The 14,026-nt window shown below is 39.5% G+C and overlaps 1 protein-coding gene across 5 annotated transcripts in view; it reads right to left on the bottom strand.

The window, feature by feature from the left end:
* Window positions 1-3,492: 3,492 nt before the first annotated feature.
* Window positions 3,493-14,026, bottom strand: part of MAP7 (microtubule associated protein 7) — a 192,277-nt gene continuing 181,743 nt past the window's right edge. For all 5 annotated transcript variants that reach the window (XM_034765577.1, XM_034765575.1, XM_034765576.1 and 2 more), the window contains 2 exons: window positions 6,276-6,508; window positions 3,493-4,301 (listed from right to left, as the gene is read on the bottom strand). In XM_034765577.1, coding sequence (XP_034621468.1) covers window positions 4,291-4,301; window positions 6,276-6,508 — 244 coding nt within the window. In that variant the 3' untranslated portion in view covers window positions 3,493-4,290. The remainder of the gene's footprint in view (window positions 4,302-6,275; window positions 6,509-14,026) is intronic.

Raw genomic sequence — 14,026 nt, 5'->3', positions numbered from 1 at the left:
ACCTACTTCAATACAGAAATAAACCCTTTTCTGACTGCACACCCCTAGTTGTTGCTTAGCGCATGGGAATCCATAGAGGGTATCAGCAAACTCCATCTTCTGGCCTTCAAACAATCCCCAACCTCTCCAAACTCATCATCAGAAGTAAGCTCCCCATAGACCAAGATACAGCAATTCAAAGCAGCACCAGACCCTGCCAGAACAACAGATGCAAAACCTGCAGACATGTCTCCACTGCTACTATGATTAACACTCCCCACAACACACCTTTCAAGATCTATGGGCCCAAAGACATGCCTATCACAACATGTGGTGTACCTCATACAGTGCACTAAATGCCCCAATAACAACTACATGGGTGAAACCAGACAATCACGATGCTCTCAAATGAACTCACGCAGGAAAATGATAAAAGACAAAAACACCCTATCACCCATGGGGCAACATTTTTCACAAAGCGATCACTCTATACCTGACCAATCAGTCCTCATCCTCAAAGGAAAACTGCACAACACTTTTTCAAAAGATGAGCCTGGGACCTTAAATTCATAACTTTGCTAGATACTAAAAACCATGGACTGAATAGAAACGCTGTTGTAATAAGCCATAAATCCAATCTATAACCCACTAACAACCCTCCCCTTCCTTTCCTCCCTATTACTAGAGGAGTGTTAATGGGCCATTTTACCTTGAATGGTCCCTTGAAATGTATTTGAACTATTTATGCTAAACAATCTGTTCCACCTTGTATTTAGCTGTGACACTAAGTATGTTTACCAGACCTGAAGAAGAGCTCTGCTTAAGCTGGAAAGTTTGTGTCTCTCACCAACAGAAGTTGGTCCAATAAAAGATATTCCCTCACCCACCTTCTCTCTCCAATATCCTGGGAGCAACATGGCTACAACAACACTGCACATGGTCAAATCGACATTTATCAACATTTATCAACAAACTAATCCTTCCAAGCCTAAATACAGTTCACTTTGCAAACTTGTGATACAATTAGAATCTGTTCTTTTATCTGTTTTTCATAGAATCACAGAAATGTAGGGCTGGAAGCAACCTCGAGGGGTCATCTAGTCCAGCCTCCCATGCTGAGGCAGGATCAAGTATATCTAGACCATTCTTGACAGGTGTTTGTCTAACCTGTTCTTAAAAAAACCTCTGATGAGAGATTCCACAGCCTCCCTTGGAAGCCTAAACCAGTATTTTTCTATTTTATTGGGAATTTTACCTAACTGGAAACATTGTTTAAGACTTTGGCAAGAAGTAAAATAGGGCATTTCCTGTTAGGAATGAGATGAAAAAGTGAAGAGAAAAGAATGTAAGAAACTGAAACTTGATGACTAAACCTGCATTTGTGATGCAGTGCTTAATGTCATGGACAAATTTGCTACAAAGCACTTGATTGTGGCACTATGAACAACTGATTGAGGCAATGAGATGAATATTTTCAATTCCCAACAATATGAAAATGTATGACTTCCCACTTCATAATGCTTGTTATTATTGTAATGTAAGTAAGACTTTTACAACTCCTAATTCTACCATCCTGGAATAGTCAAACAGCCCCTGACTGTGCAGATGGTTAAAACTGTTACAGTAACTGTCTACAAAGCTGACACCATTATATCCCATGCCCACCTATATTTGATACTATGGTCTAGTAATAAAAACAATATTTTAAAGAAGATTGACTTTTTCCTCCATTTAAAATCTTCTGTTTTCAAATGAAGGTGGATCAAAACCAGGACTTCAAATCTTAAACCCTATGAATTTTTTTGTCAGCAATTCTGATCCAAATGCCCGGATCTGAATTTACCCTTCTAGTTTTGGTTCCAGGTCAGACCCTACAGCCAAAAGGGGCTTTTTTTCTAATTCTGGTTTAGATATAGAATACATTTCATGAGAACTCTTTTCATTATAGTTCCAGTTTGGCAAAGTACTTAAGAACGGCTTCACTTTAAGCATGTTCTTAAATCTTATTGATTTCAATGCTGCATCAGAGTTTTTGGTCTGAAATCTCATGAGTACTGTTCATATGATCTCAAGGCCATCAAATTTGAATCCTAATCCAATCCCTGTTTTAAACATAATTTGAATCTAGGTCCAAATACCAACTCCTTGGTCCATCCCTACTTGTAAATGAGCCTGTGCTACTTTCCTAATAAACAGATGAGAGAAAACCAAACAGACATAAATAAGTGAAGAGTAGCTAGAACAATTTTCAAGCATAAACTGCTCCCTGGATAAAACTAATGTAACAAGATAACCAAAATATAAAAGGTACAAATATTCCAAACAAATTTTATTTGGTTCTTACATACTATATAGATTAAAAGAAATAAAACCTACATATTTTGGACATATTTTTAAATATAATGGTTATGTACATGGAGAACTGTAAAGAAAGCAGAAAACAAACTCAATTCATTTCACTAGATCACAAACTATTTCTAAAACATTCTGACTGAACGACTTCTCCCCCCCCCATGTAATCGGGGAGATGAAGTATCATTTTATGAATTTCCAGTAGATTTATCCAATCTCCTTTTTGAGAAGACATGCACCCTGGAAAGTCAGCTCTTCAAAACATTCTTCATAGAATTCTTTCAAGTCTTACCTTAAACTGAGCTTCCCTTTGATAACAAAACTTGCTGCAGTGTTGCTCATTATGGGCCTGATCCAATGCCCAAAGGAGTTAATCAAAAGGATACTCACTGGGGCAGATCCCCAGCAGGTGTAAAATGTCATAGCTCCCTGGACCTCAATGTACCCCAGCTAAAGATCTGTCCCATTGATTTCCATCAGTGCCCCGGTAACGTCTCTCATGCACAACACTTAAGTACACCTCTGCCTCGATATAACACTTTCCTCGGGAGCTAAAAAAATCTTACCGTGTTATAGGTGAAACTGCATTATATCGAACTTGCTTTGATCCGCTCCCCCCCGGAGTGCTGCTTTACCGCCTTATATCTGAATTAGTGTTATATCGGGTCATGTTATATCAGGGTAGAGGTATAGTAATTTCTGCCATTAGGAGCACTCTTTATAAAAGCAAAAAAAGTGCAAGATTTTTCAGTCAAGCTCGGTAGCAGCAAAAGTGACAAGTTTGGAATGCTGAAAGTGAAAAATCTGTGTCAGTGGACTTAAAGAGGAATGGTAAGATTCAAGTCATTATCCAGTGATAAAGTGTACTGCATTTTAAAAAATGAACATTAAATAAATAAAAAGAACAAACATGCATCATTTTCCATTTGCTCTGAAATGAACCCCCCCCCCCAAAACACCCCTCCCCTTTCTTGCCCCAAAATCAATATTCAAGTTCACACAGAGTGTCACAATCTGATAAGGCAAAGAAAGATCCCTCCATTACTGGGAACAGCAGCAATTTACAGGACTCAAAAAATGATTTTTCTGTGTGTCTTCATGTGTACCTTTTATCATACCGTGGACATGAATGCAACTAACAAAATCAAGTTTGCAATATTGTTTTACCACATTTTTCTAATTTATTCAATTAGATGATTTATTTTTGTACTGAACAAAATTCATAAATACATTATCTAGGAGAACAACAGGTTTTCGTCTTGTCCATGAAAAAATAGCGCTTCAAATTTTCATATTTTAAAACCTGTTCCGCTTTGTGTTTTTAAAGAAAATGCAAGAAGATCGTAGTGACATTTGAATTTACAGAACGTCCATGTAGAAGTTACATTTACAAGAACCTGATACAGAAGCCTATATTTTGCCCCCATAATTAGAGTTCTCTGTAATAATATTTAAACCAGCAGGTTTAAATGAAACCTCCCATTAGCCCTACTTGTAGAGCAATGAGATGTTTATTTTTCAAGTATTAGATCCGTAAAACGTAGAAGATTAGTCGCCAATTTTAAAAGCAACCACCCATCTTCAAAAAAAAAAAAAAAAAAAAAAAAAAATCAGGCCCTTTACCCCAATCAGCTCATTACTGTCAGATTCTAGTGCCTTTTGTCTTGAAGAACGCAGAAAATATTGATTTGCGAAAAGGAGCTTGTTGGAAAAAAAGCCATTTTAAGTAATGCACGTTAAGCATGATTTTCTACTGGTGAAAACTATTAGATAGAAAGATAATCCATGTCTATTCTCCATCACTTCTTCTGCTGGTTTTACTAAGGTCCTTTCAAAAAAGATATCCACAAACGTTTTAGAAAACTGGAGAGAGAAAATAAAACAGTCCTTCATAGTATGGAAGGAACTCCATAGGCAGCAGAGATGCTTACTTCATCTTTGGCTCTTCAGAAGAAACAGTCAGATAACTTCTATAATGAAAGGCAATAAAGGACAGATTAGCAGACGGGAATAATTTTTATCTAAAAAGCCGATTTAAACAGCACTTTCATTGGCTGATCCTTTTGCTCAAATTTTCTATACATGGAAGAAGGAAATAATGCAGGCAGCTGATTTAGCTTGTGATATTTATTATTCAGTTCATACCCAATATATACAAAATTCTAGTCTGCTTCTTTACAGAGATCTACAGCGACAGCTGCTGCAGGCAAACCTTCAGTATCAATATCAGAGATAGAGCCTCCTGGTCATCGCATTATTAGGGAAGGGTATTCAGTATTCTTATGTATAAGGCAGTAACCATTTCCCCATTCCACGGAGAACACCCCACAAGAGGGGTACAACTTTCCATTTGGATAGTTAGAACATATTGCTGGATCAGAAGCTGCTAAGACAGTGGCAACTAATTATGTCACAGCAAGGTTCTCCTGTTCATGCTGCTGCTGAAACGCATTGTGCAAACATTTATAAAACATCCTCATGAGCAGAACTGAGTGAAATTTTTGATTTGAAACCTTTTACAGCAAAAAATGAAGATTTCAGCCTTCGGCAACCAAACATTTTTATGAATTTGTGGCAGTTTTGCTGAATTGTTTCAGTTAGAAAGAGCAAAAAGCTGAACAAATTGAAATGTTTTGGTCAAAACAACTTTTTGTTTCTAAATTTACTTTACTTTTATTAAGATATAATCAAAAACATTTTAAAATGGTCAATATCAAAATGTAACATTTTGATTTGTTGAAACAAAAAATTTCAATTTTGTTAAAACAAAACTTTTGTTCAACCTGTGTGACGGACTGAGAAAAATGTCATAATATTTTGTATGAATATGGTGTGTGCCTCAGTTTCCCTTTTGTGGTTCATGGTTAACTAAGTGGGGAGCGAGAAAGGTTGTTTACTCTTTGCAGAAACCCAGTGATCCAGGTGTGACTGACCTAGCTGCCTCGGGTCTGGGCCCTCATGCCCATGGAGAGTCCGAGAAGACAACGGCCACGCCAATTGCCCAGACATTTGGCACCTAGCAACTAACCACCATGGATGGCCCACCCTCTGCAGGAAGCCAGCTGGGTGCGACCAGCTGGAGAACAAAGGGTTAAGGAGGGGGGCCAGGTAACAATATTTGCCCAGGACCAAGGACAAAGGAGTGAAGAGGGGCCAGGGTTGTTAAGTGTGGGCTGCTGGAAACAGGAGAAGCTTGTGGACTGGGACGAAGAAGGGGTCAGAGGGCTCGGGACTGACCCAGATGGACTATGCTGTAACTTTCTGTTCTCTATGTTAACTAAAGACTTTCTATGCTGTGTTCCAGACCTCTAATAAACCCTTCTGCTTTTACAATGCTGGCTAAGAGTCACTCCCATTTAAGGGAGTTGGGGGTGCATTGCTCCCTTTGGGTGTAGAAGTCTCTCTCTCTCTCTCTCTCTCTCAGGTGTCCAACTCAGGTGGACTCGCTGGAGGGAGTTCACGGTGTGAAGCAGGGGTGCGGAAAGCTCTGAGGCTCGGTTCCAGGAGGCAGTGAAGCCAAGTGGCTTACCCTAGTGAGTGTGTGACCCTAAGGGGGCTGACACAATGAAGGGGTCCTCCCAGGGTCAGTTCCAGAGCTGTTCAAGAGCAATGGACCTGTGTGTCCGGGACAACCTGACATGATTTTTTTTTCAGAATCGCGAGTGAACTGAAATATATGTTATTCACACCCCTATACGCATGAAGCCAAGATTTACTAGGAACCCCTTATTTCCCCTGACATTAGGTTAACAGTCATGATTCACACAGCACTATGCAAGTATACATGGCTTTGCAAACACATAGTAAGACATGCTCTCTGCCCCAAATATTTTACAACCTAAACTGCTTAAATTAACAATCTGGTTATGTACATCAATTAGGGACTCCATGGTGTCTCTCATTTACCAAATATTACAAATTCTAATGGTCCAAAGCAAACCTACCTGCTGTTTGATGTGTTTGAACACTATCTACCTGAGGCAATGGCCCCAGAGTCCCCTTATCTTCAAAGGCTAAAATTGGATTCAAAGGAATTTCAGGGCTATTGCTTCCATCATTGTTCAAGGCATCCAATGTGGATGGTTTAGATCCAATGGGTAAGTTTATGATCTCTTCAAAGTTGTCATTCTGCATAGACACTCCATTTTCATTTGGTTCTTTTCCAGGATTGAGATTACTGGAAGAAAAAATATAAATAAAAATCTTACTAATAATGTATGTTATTAGCGTAGTGGGATACAGCTGGTCAAGAGCTGAAACTAAACAATCCACACACAATAGTGACTGTTAGTTTTCATATACTGTAGTATTATTCAGTATGTACAGTATTTGGGGTAGCAGCGAACAAATGACCTCAGCATTTACTTTCACCCTTATTAGAAATCCACATTTCTTTTTTCCCTCAGAAATAAGAATTTTTAGGGCCAGACCCAAATTTAGAAAACGAGTCTCCACTAGCTAGCATATCCACCACTTGAAGATGAATGACACTTACATGTACGTGTTCCTGTTGATCTGTCAGAACCAAAAGAATCACTTTGAAAGAAATGCATTAAGTAAAAGCAACCTTATAAGTAGAAGAGAAGTCTGCATTCATCTACAGTGATTTATTGTATACTATACTGAACATTAATTGCAGAGCTAGACATCAAGTTACGTAAGCCATATCTAGCGATAATCTGCACTCTAATTTTGTTCAGTAAGTGTCCTATTTCAGAATAGGACTGGCGTCCATTACGCCTGGTGATGTTATGCCTTTGTATTACTCATAAGAATGCCATAATCTGCTGCACCATAGTATCAATGGACATCATATGGCTACAGCAAGTGACCCACACACAAAAAAAAAAACGAAGAGAAAAAAATGATAGCACAACCCTATTTATTTACCGACCTTTAGTACGTCTAAGGTATTTCTGTGTTACCTTTCTCTGCTCTTTACATCTCAGATATCTTGAGACTGGCATTCTCTAAGACTGCAAGTGCCTTTGCTCTTCATAATATCAAGTACTTCCCTTTACAAGACCTGCAGAATCTGAGTATGTCTTGCCATTCCCTAATTTTACAGGCTCTGCTCTTGTCCTGCTGCAACCTTCTCTTTCTGACTTACCTAACATCTGCTCCCAGTCCGTCCAGATGTGAAACTCATTTATTGTGTCTGCTGCTTTGACCTCCTTCACATTCATCATCTTCTGCAAGCTCCTACTCCTTACCTTCCAGGCCCTGCCCATCTTTGCCCTATCCAACCCCTCTGCCCTTGTCCTCATTCACTCTGCCCAAGCCAATACCAACATCCTCAGTGTCTCTCACTCAGATCTGGGCCTTCTTGCTTGCTTCCCCATATGTCTGGAACCCTCTTCTTGACTGTGTCTGCCCTCTCCTCCTCCAAGTCCCCTAGTAAAATATGCCTCTTCTATGAGGCTAATAAACCCTAATATTTCCCTCTAAGTAAATGTATTAAAAATACGAAAAATCCCTGATGAACCTTGATGACGCATGAATCATTCTCCTAAGCCTCCATGTTATCTTGTTTCTGTAACTTCTCTCCTGCTTAACACACCTCAGTGTCTGTCACCATCCTGCATTATTTTTTGTTTTAACATCTGAGTCTGCCGCTCTCATTTGCGCTGAGTGGTCCCTCACTCCATGTAGGAGGATTATGGTGTTATTCGTTGTGCGAATGGCAGCACTGGGGCTTAAATTTTAAGCTCCTTGGGGCACAGGCATTGATCTTTATTTGTCCATAAAGCCTCATGTAAACTTACAGTGATGTATAGATTAATAATAAAACCCTTAATAATGTAGGTCCTCGCATCCTAAGGCACTTCTCTATTTGGACCATACCACAGCTGTTGCGATCAGCTGGAATGCCTTATCTGAGGGTGCCCAGATTTGTATGTCAGGGTCTGACATCTCTGGAATTTCTTTTACTCCATCTATGTCTAACAGGGCTTATCAATTGTCTCAGGCCATTTCTGAGCAGGTGGTTCAGTATTACAGCACGTTTTCTGTTGACTATAGGTTTGAGAGCCTTTTTAATAAAAAATAAACCATGTGCCAATTGGAAGTTATTTACTGGCTTTTCTGTGGTGTTCAGCACTTCCCAAACATAGATGAATTTATCACCGCATCCCCCCGAAAAAGTGAAGCATCATCATCATCACCATCCTATACATGAGAAACCGAGGCAGAGAGATTACGTGATTTAACTAGGATTACACAGGAAGTCTGGATTTAAGCCCAGATCTCTTGAGTGCCAGGCCAGTGCCTCAGCCACAAACCAGCCACCGTCTCAGAAGACCACCCCCTTCTTCACTTTGTTGGCATGGTAGGTGGGATTTTTAAATGAGAGGGAGTGCAGCCTAGTGGATAGAACATTGGACTAGGACACAGCAAACCTGGGTTCTATTCCTGGTTCTGACAGTGGCTGGCTGGAAGACTTTGGGCAAGTCACTTCCATTTTCCATGCCTCAGTTTCCCCATGTGTAAAATCGGGATAATGATACTGACCTTGTTTGTAAAATACTATAAAAGAGCTAGGTATTATTATTATTAAATGTGCTTAATTGTTGTCTTAACTCTGCTCCCATTAACTTGAATGACTTGAATGGGAGCAGAGTTAGGCTAATATGGAGAGCACATGAAAAATCTCATTCATTTTGTTTTTGTTTTTATTTTTTTGTAAATATGCAGAGAGAAATTGATAGGAACATAAAGCAAATAGATAAAAACTGCAGTGACACTGATAGTGCCATTGCAAAATAACATCTTGCCTCTGGAAATCCACATTAGGCCTCTAGTTTAATAAATCACTCAGGAGGTATTTAATTCTTCACATTTATTTTAAGTGAAAAGCAAAGAAATTAGTAGTGGCACAATTATGGACGGAGCACTTCAGAAAGCAAAACTGCATTAGATCTGGACACTTCAGTACCAGGGAGACAAACGGAAGGAAGTTCAGAGAAGAGCAACAAAGCTGATTGGGTGATGGAAGGTCTGACTTCGGAAAGATTAAAAGAGCTACTGTAAAATATATATTGCTTGCCTAAGTGATAATTAAAGTCTTATGGTTGGACCTAATAGATATTTAAAAGTATATGAAAGGAGTAAACATGAATGAAGTGGAATTACTTAGGATTTGATTTAATTATTTTTTGATCACTCATCTAGGATCAGTGCCTCAAATAGTTTACTTGTCCTTAAAGCATTTGTAGTGATCTGTCAAAATATTTCTACACCTGGCTGCGCTAGGATCTTAGGAGATACTAGACCTTAAATCATGACTGTCACCTGATTTATTAACATTATTTCGGCAGAGCCGTCAGAAGTAGAGATGAATGCTTTCTTGGATGCTGGGTTCCAGGTTTTTGGATAAAGCATTAGCTCTATCTCTACCATTTCCTGAGATAGCAGGCTCTCATACCAGGTCAGTAATGAAGAGGTGGAGATGTGGGGAAGGCAAGATAGTCATCAGAGTAAAGGGGTTTTAAAGGGTGATATATCACAGCATGCCAGACTGAGAAATGAATACTGTATAAGCTCTGAAAACCCAGCAGCATTCTTTTTCAGCTCAGATGGTTCACAAGACTGTACCCTTTCTACCGTCACTGGTCCCTAGTAATGCCTTTTTTGAGACTGTCTTGGACTTAACATGGTAAGAACGAAGCACTGGCCCAGTGCAATGATCTGTGAGGGTGGTACACGAAGATAGCAGGAGCACTGATATGAAATTAAAAAAGAAAATAAAAGACTGAACAGCACAATTCATTAGGCAGTAAAATAGTCTCCCAAGGTAAGGGGCAGGTATGACATAATTTGGGTAAAGAACTAGAAAATGTATTATAGGCCACAATCTTTCCGTGGCAGGGAGATGGACTAGGTAACCCAACAGGAGTTATCTATGTTCAATTTCATATCACATCACTTATGGATACTGTTCAGTGAATTAAGGGGGAAAAAAGAAGCAAGCTTTGGTGCCACAATTTGGAAACCCTGAGGGTGGGGAATATATTTTGGAACCTTCTTGCATTTTGATGAGGAATCTGAAATTTTTTTTGTTTGCCTCATATTATATTTCAAACCACAGTTTTAAGTCTATTTTCCCAGTTCAACAATACACAGTCTGATTCATTTAAAAAAATGAATCAAAAGTAGATAAAACCCCCTGACATAAGAACACAAGAACGGCCGTACTGGGTCAGACCAAAGGTCCATCTAGCCCAGTATCCTGTCTACCAACAGTGGCCAATGCCAGGTGCCCCAGAGGGAGTGAACCCAATCGGCAATCAATCAATCAATCATCCATCTCCACCCTCTGACAAACAGAGGCTAGGGACACCCTTCCTTACCCATCCTGGCTAATATCCACTAACGGACTTAACCTCCGTGAAGTTATCCAGTTCTCTTTTAAACGCTGTTATAGTCCTAGCCTTCACAACCTCCACAGGCAAGGAGTTCCACAAGTTGACTGTGCGCTGTATGAAGAACAGCTTCCTTTTATTTGTTTTAAACCTGCTGCCCATTAATTTCATTTGGTGGCCCCTAGTTCTTGTATTATGGTAACAAGTAAATAACTTTTCCTTATTTACTTTCTCATTTTCTCATTTTAGCTGCCCTTCTCTGAACCTTTTCTAATGGCAGTATATCTTTTTTGAGATGAGGAGACCACATCTGTATGCAGTATTCAAGATGTAGGTGTACCATGGATTTATACAAGGGCAATAAGATACTCTCCATCTTATTTTCTATCCCCTTTCTAATGATTCCTAACATCCTGATTGCTTTTTTGACCGCTGATGCACACTGTGTGGACGTCTTCAGAGAACTATCCACGATGACTCTAAGATCTTTTTCCTGATTCATGGGGGCTAATTTAGCCCCCATCATATTGTATGTATAGTTATTTCTTCCAATGTGCATTATTTTACATTTATCCACATTACATTTCATTTGCCATTTTGTTGCCCAATCACTAAGTTTTGTGACTAAAGACAAATAACCTGCTATTAATGGTGCGTCAACATCTGCATGAACTACTGTTTTTCTTCTTAATTCTGGGATGCTTTCTGATATAAGTGGAAGATTTCCACTTGCATATGCCATTTTAAAATCTGCAGTCTGCCCAGCACACCATTTCTAGGTAAGAAAGAGTAATATTACACTTATTTGAGTGAATGATTTGTAACTATGAAGCTCTTGACACAAACAATACCAATGATAAGTCAAATATGAGGCCAGGTTCCTTTATGCTGAATATCACCTTATTACTCAGTGAGAAGCCCTAATGTGATAGTCAATGTGAGTAAGGGTGGCATAATCAGGCCCTTAAAAGTACTTTCAAAAGCTGGATGCAACAGAACGCAGTTTAATGTCCATAGGCAGTATTTGGGTATGTAGCAGTTATTAGATGTGATTTGAGAGATCAGCTTGAGACCACTTTGAAAAGCTGGACTCTAAATGTGATGAAACATTTAAAATTAGCATGAGTCCCACTTTCTCTCTCCTTCCACGAAACAAAACTGTTATAGTGTTTATAAATGTATAAATTAGAGCTACAGAGGGTCCTGTGGCACCTTTAAGACTAACAGAAGTACTGGAGCATAAGCTTTCGTGGGTAAAACCCACGAAAGCTTATGCTCCCAATACTTCTGTTAGTCTTAAAGGTGCCACAGGACCCTCTGTTGCTTTTTACAGATTCAGACTAACATGGCTACCCCTCTGAGAAATTAGAGCTATTATCCATTAGTAACAATTACCGATTAATTAATATACAGTATAATCAAGCTACAGCACACCATAGCATTTTCATTAGGGCTTATAAAGACTATCGATCTTCCAGGGATAATGAAGTCCTAGCAGGATAACAAGATCAGCACAGTTAATTAAAAGAAACAACAACAACAAAAACAAAAAAAGTCAACTGCCTTTTTCTGCTAGTATTCCTTTTATTTTTCTATTACTTTGTATCTATTAACATGGAAGCAGGGCTTTCACTGGAGTCTTGGTCCCAGCACACAGCCTGAGTAAGCTGGGTGCTCCTGTGAGTGGGTGGGGGAGGGCACAGATCAGAGGGGCAGATCAACCAACCTACTCTGCCCCACAAATGCTCCATGATTCTTGACCTGGGCTCCAATGGCAAACTGGAGAACTTCCACAGCTCAGTACCCAGGAACCCAAACCTCTACTAATATTTAAAACCATCCGATTTATAAAGGCCAAATCCCATCCCTGAGTCCCTCCTTGGGGTACTGACCCAACTTATACCAGAGGCATTGAATGGGGAGAGACAGGATGTGTTGCACTTGAGGTTTAAGCACCATTAAGCAGAGCAAGGAAGGGTATATTGGGAGTGAACCACGGGAGGTGTGGTCAGTGGATACACAACTGTGCAGATGAGCCATCAGTTAAACTGTGAACCTCTTGCAGAGAAGGGGAGGCAGCTGTGGAGGCCAAGGGCTATATTAGCAGCTGAGGAGAATTCTCATTGTTACTCCCTGGGCTGAGAGAATGACTCCATCCCCTAGGAACCCTTCAGGAAACTCCCCGGTGCAAAGCCACTTACTCAGATTTTGCCCAGAGAAGAGAATTTGGGCCATCATATCTACCCCCTTCAAACCAAGTGCAAGACCGTTTCGGCAAAAGCCAAATCTTGCTTGTGCAGTGCAGAGATTTAGTAAATGTCCAGAGTCACTCAGCCAAAGCTGCTATGTTGCTGCCTTTCTTTATACAGAGTAATAGATTCCTTCTGTTTTTGTTGTTTCAGCTGCATGGATGTTTATTCATTCCTTACCTTGGCTGCTCTGAGGTTCTTTCTACTCTAAATATGATGCTACATGACAGCAATTATTAGAAAGGCATATATTATATTACAAACATCAAGGTGCATTTAAGATTGAGAAATAATTAGAATTTAATAGCTGCCTTAATAACGGCTTTATACAGTTCATCTAACACAGTTCAACGTTCAGTGTCACTGACAGAGCTTCTCTCAGGAGGGGCCTCCTTGTCAGTGTGACAGGAGGTGAAGAATCCCTCAGGCTTGTAGAGATATTGAGATTTCCTCCTTTAATTAGGGCCAATCTTACTGCAGAGCATACTGCCCATTAAAGTCTGTTTGCCAGATTTTTCATTGATATTTTGGCTCTAGCTGCATAAAACATGAATTCACAATGGGGTAATTTGGTTTTCTGCAATGCAATATGAGAAGAGCAAATACTGAAACTGAGAAAAACTGACAGCTCAACCCCACAGGACACCAGCCTTTACTTGACTAAATACAAATGTTTTCAAGCATTTCAACAGAATTTTTCAAAGTGTGCACAATTTGCCCCATGGCTACAGGGACCTGCAACATCAAATGCCTGACTTACAAAACTACCTTTACAGGGAATGAATGCTTTTAATCAACACAGGATAATTCTCTAACTGCCATCAAGTAACTTGTCAAGTGATCAATATTTGTTAACACTCTGAAGAGTAGAAAGACAACTAACCTAAAAGCAAAGCACTCCACACTCCATGCAGGAAAACTAATGCTGTGAATGCAAAATAGCTTTAGAAAGCAATTTTTTGTAACAGGTGTAGCCAATAATATTTCAATTCTTGGAAATGAACAAGAAAAATTGTCCTTCCCCCTTGAGATTTAACATCTATAGTATTTGCTGGCAAACAGCAAATTTATTTTCAAATAATATTG

This window comes from Trachemys scripta, chromosome 3 (assembly GCF_013100865.1).
Source record: "Trachemys scripta elegans isolate TJP31775 chromosome 3, CAS_Tse_1.0, whole genome shotgun sequence".
NCBI classification, from domain to species: domain Eukaryota; kingdom Metazoa; phylum Chordata; order Testudines; family Emydidae; genus Trachemys; species Trachemys scripta.
The sequence above is the reverse complement of the archived record's forward strand: the minus strand, read 5'-3'. Positions and strand labels throughout refer to the sequence as shown.